Genomic DNA, 4,342 nt, shown 5'->3' with positions numbered 1-4,342 from the left:
TCCTGCTCAGAGCAGGACTGTGAGGGTGCTGTGCCTGGAACTCTTTTGAGGATCCACTTCTGCTTAGATCTGACCTCACTTTTATTTGTAGTCATCTGTACAAGAACTCTTTCAGGGGATTCTTGCTGGGGAAATCGTGGTGTTTCATTTGGGTGGTACAGTGAAGCAGGAGCTGTGTGTCTCTGCACTACTGCTATAATAAATGAATGGACATGTTCCACCAGTCATTTCTTTTTCTTTTGTTTAATTAGAAGTTTTCATAACACTTTAATGCCAAGTACTTTTAAGGAGTGCAGCAGAGTTTAGATGGCATAAATTCTCCTCATCTTTACTTAGATAATTTCTTTTCAGTTTATATAAGAATAAAGCTTTCTATTTTGTTAAGTATAGCCAATCAGGAAAAATAAAAATATTCACCTTCTGTTACATCACCCCTGATGTAATGTAACTTTCAAAGCTCACAGCTCTCTTCTATAACCAGTGATGATTGATTTAAAGACATCATATTTACTTGTTTGAGACCATTCAATATTAGAAATTGCTCTCTTCATTACAAAGTTTCAGAAGAGAAAATTTATCTCTAAACTGTAACCGAAGTTGAACAGTTTTCCCCAGGAGAGAGCTAAATTTCTGGAAATATCTGATATTATTTTATTTTATACATATATATGAATGATCTATTATTAGATATTTATTGAATAATATAATAATATACTATATAGTATATATACTATATAATATATTATTATAATAGTATTATATAATATACTATATTATATAACATACATGATTATATTATAATACAATATTATATATATTATATAACAATATATTGTTATAATAATATTATATAGTATACAGTATATTATTATATATGGTATAATATACTATACATAATAATTTCCTGTATATTATATAATATTATTTTATAATATTATATATTATTATTGAATAATATATTGTTGAATATACAGCTCTATTAGACACTTGACTATGTTTTAAACTAGATTAGACACTCCAGCCCATCTCCCTGTAGGAGTTTTCAACACCTTGAAGGAATAAACCAGGTGGAGACTGAGTAAAGCCTGAATTCTCCATACATTAATTTTTAGTATCCATCTTGAAACCATTGCACACTCCAGAGCTGAAAGCTGGATCTGTAATCCCCTTTGTCCAGCAGAACCTGCCCCTTCCAACTTTTGCAGCCTCTGCAGTGCATCTCCAGCTCCTCCTGCAGCCCCGCTCTGCTGCTGGTTTTGCTTTGGAGCAGACCCGGCCATCCCAGCCCAGCACCCCTGGGATGTTTTGTGCTTATTCCTCGCTGCTTCTGGTGCCTCAGGTTTCGGCTTTTATATTTTCAGACTCTGTGCTGCTTTAGTGTGTGGGTCTGGGCTTCGTATTATGGGATGGTGAGCTCTGTGCACAGAGCAGGGAGACAAAACAATTCCTGCTCCAGCTGGGGACCAAGGACAAATGATCCAAATCTCAGCCCAAGAGCACAAACACTGTGGGCTGGAGAGAGAAAAACAAGCAGGGTGGGACTGCCTGGGCTAAAGCTGGGATGGGACAATGAACTGCAAGGTGCAAATGGAGCAGAACTGATCCCAGTGACAGACCCCGTGCCCGGCCGTGCATTTTGGGGCCATTTTGGTTCATCTTGGGTGCAACCCTGGCTGGGCTCTTGTGCTTCCCAAGGTGCATCCATTGAGGAGATCCTTTTAATAAATCCTTGCTTTAACTCCATCCAGCCTCTGCTCTAGGGCAGCCTTCTCAAGGCACCACTCCCTGCATGAATTCAGCTGGAATTTACCACTCACCTCTCCCCTGTGCACAGGTGCCATCAAGCTGGAGCCTCCTTCCCCCCCCTATTTCTCAGAGAAGGTCCAGCTGTACAACAAGGCTCACGAGGAGGCGTCCAACTCGCTGATGGCCATCGAGTGCCGCGTGTGCGGCGACAAAGCCTCCGGCTTCCACTACGGCGTGCACGCCTGCGAGGGCTGCAAGGTGAGCCCCAAAAAGCACTTGGACTAGCATCTGATACTGTGTTCATCTCAATAATCGCTTGGGAAAATCACACCTTGGCGCTTTATTTAAAAAAATAAAAAAAGTTTTAGGTTTTGCGTCAGTTTTCCTGCGTATAATTTATGGGTTAATAAGCAGGAGTTTCTTTAAACCTTGCTTTTTTTAAAACCTTGCTTTTTCAAAACTTTGGTTTTTTAAAACCTTGCTTTTTTAAAACCTTGCTTGTTTTTTAAAAGTTTGTTTTTTCTTTGTTGATTGTATTTATCTATTCAAATTTTTGGTGCATTCTTTCCCCTTCTTTTAATCGAGCAAGCATGTTTCATTCCCTTCCTTGGGTGCCATGTACAGAAAATCTGAATTCTTAGAATGCACCAAACTCATGCCCAACTCCAAAACCTTGAACAGTTAAAATTCAGGCTCTCTTATTCTGATTAATCCGAGTTTTTTTACCCATTTTACACATTTTAGGTGACTACAGAGAAGTCTGATGGTATTGAGGAATGTGCTTACTGCTTTAAAACCACAAAGATTTTTTTATGTCAGTGATGCTTAGTGTTTATAATATGTAAAGGAAAAATTAATGATGTAAAATTTGCAGTCCTCAAGAATGAGGGAAGAAAAGTCAGAGAATTAAATTCTTAATATTTCATTGAATTCAAAGAAAAACATTAGATTTTAATGTGAAATTCTCATCTTCTCTATTTTCAGTATCTTGAGGAAAATAGCTAAAAGGAAAGAACCAATCCAGAGCTTAAATAAGATTCTTAGCAATGAATTAGGAACACACATAAAGCAATAAGCACAAAGAACATTACTTAAATTACAGTTAATTATATAAATAAAAGTTGGCATCATCTTTGTACTGTTATTATTCCCTGTGAGGAAAAAATAATTTTTACAAGGAAAAAAAGGGAGATAACTCTGGATAAACTTTATTAATTAATTTTGACTGATCCAAAAAATACCTTTAAACTGCAGAAAGAGAAATAACCCAGAACCATTTTCATTTACCAGAAATTGAACTGCTGTTGGCAGAATTTCTTGTTTGTCATTGTTTTCAACTAATTTTCTACACTGATAGTGAACTTTATATTTTGAAAATGTCCCATTTGGTTTGTAATAATTTTCCCACAAGCAGTGGGACAAACAGAGCTTTGCTTCCTTTGGAGTTGTGCCCTTAAATGCCATCCCTAATGTCCTTTAAACCCCACTGATTCCCTAAAGCTTCTCCAGCTTTTTGGGAATTTTATGCCTCTGTTGATTTGAGTTAGAAACACCAGATCAGAGGATGAACAGGAGCAGAGAGGATGGTGACAGGAGCTGTGCTTCCTTTCGAAATCCATCTCTCAGGTGTCCTGGGTGGGTGGAGCAGGGCCAGGATGCACTGGCAGCTCGCTGGTTCCGTCCTTTCCCCTGGTTCCATCCTTTCCCCTGGTCCTATCCTTTTCCCTGTTTTCTGGTTCCATCCTTTTCCCTGCTTCCCTGCTTCCTTTTCTTTCCCTGTTTTCCTGATCGCATCCTTTCCCTGTTTCCTGTCCTTGCAGGGTTTTTCCCTGTTTCCTGATCCCATCCTTTTCCCTGTTTGCCAGGTCCCATCCTTTCCCTGTTTCCTGGTCCCATCCTTTCCCTTTTTCCCATCCCTGCAGGGTTTTTTCCGGAGGACCATCCGGTTGAAGCTGATTTACGACAGGTGTGACCTGAACTGCCGCATCCACAAGAAGAGCAGGAACAAATGTCAGTACTGCAGGTTCCAGAAGTGCCTGGCCGTTGGGATGTCACACAATGGTGAGTGATGGCAACTCTGAACCAGCAGTGCTTCATCTGGAAAAGAGCCTGGGACATCACACAGCTGCTGAAAGTGCTGCTGGCATGCCCACACCTTCCGTTTAGACATACGTGTCAGAGAGATTGCCCTGATTTGGGGGTCTCTCCATGACTTAAAATTGCTTCCACATCAAAATCAGATAGGTGGAGATTTGCTTTTCTTGCTTTAATACATAGTGTAGCATGAGATGGTTTTACTCTCCATCACTCCTCCTCATTGGGAGTTCCTCCTGAATATATCCCTTGTGTAACTGCTATTTTTCACTTCACTCTCTCATCTTCTGACCAGACCCTCTTTCCTGCTGGAGCTCAAGATGCCTTTCCTGGAAGCCAAAGACTTGATTAGGAAATATGGATTAGAGAGTCTGAAGCCTTGTGAATAACAGCCTCTTTCTGATTTAAAATTGCTTCCACATCAAAATCAGATAGGTGGAGATTTGCTTTTCTTGCTTTAATACATAGTGTAGCATGAGTTGGTTTTACTCTCCATCATTCC

At 39.6% G+C, this 4,342-nt stretch overlaps 1 protein-coding gene across 1 annotated transcript in view; it reads left to right on the top strand.

The window, feature by feature from the left end:
* The window catches only part of PPARG (peroxisome proliferator activated receptor gamma), a 21,460-nt gene that overhangs the window by 776 nt on the left and 16,342 nt on the right, over positions 1-4,342 (top strand). The window contains exons 2-3 of the mRNA XM_031064770.1: positions 1,835-2,004; positions 3,669-3,807. Coding sequence (XP_030920630.1) covers positions 1,835-2,004; positions 3,669-3,807 — 309 coding nt within the window. The remainder of the gene's footprint in view (positions 1-1,834; positions 2,005-3,668; positions 3,808-4,342) is intronic.

Source organism: Geospiza fortis, unplaced genomic scaffold (assembly GCF_000277835.1).
Source record: "Geospiza fortis unplaced genomic scaffold, GeoFor_1.0 scaffold1212, whole genome shotgun sequence".
NCBI classification, from domain to species: Eukaryota; Metazoa; Chordata; class Aves; order Passeriformes; family Thraupidae; genus Geospiza; species Geospiza fortis.
This window is presented reverse-complemented; position numbering and strand designations above follow the sequence as displayed.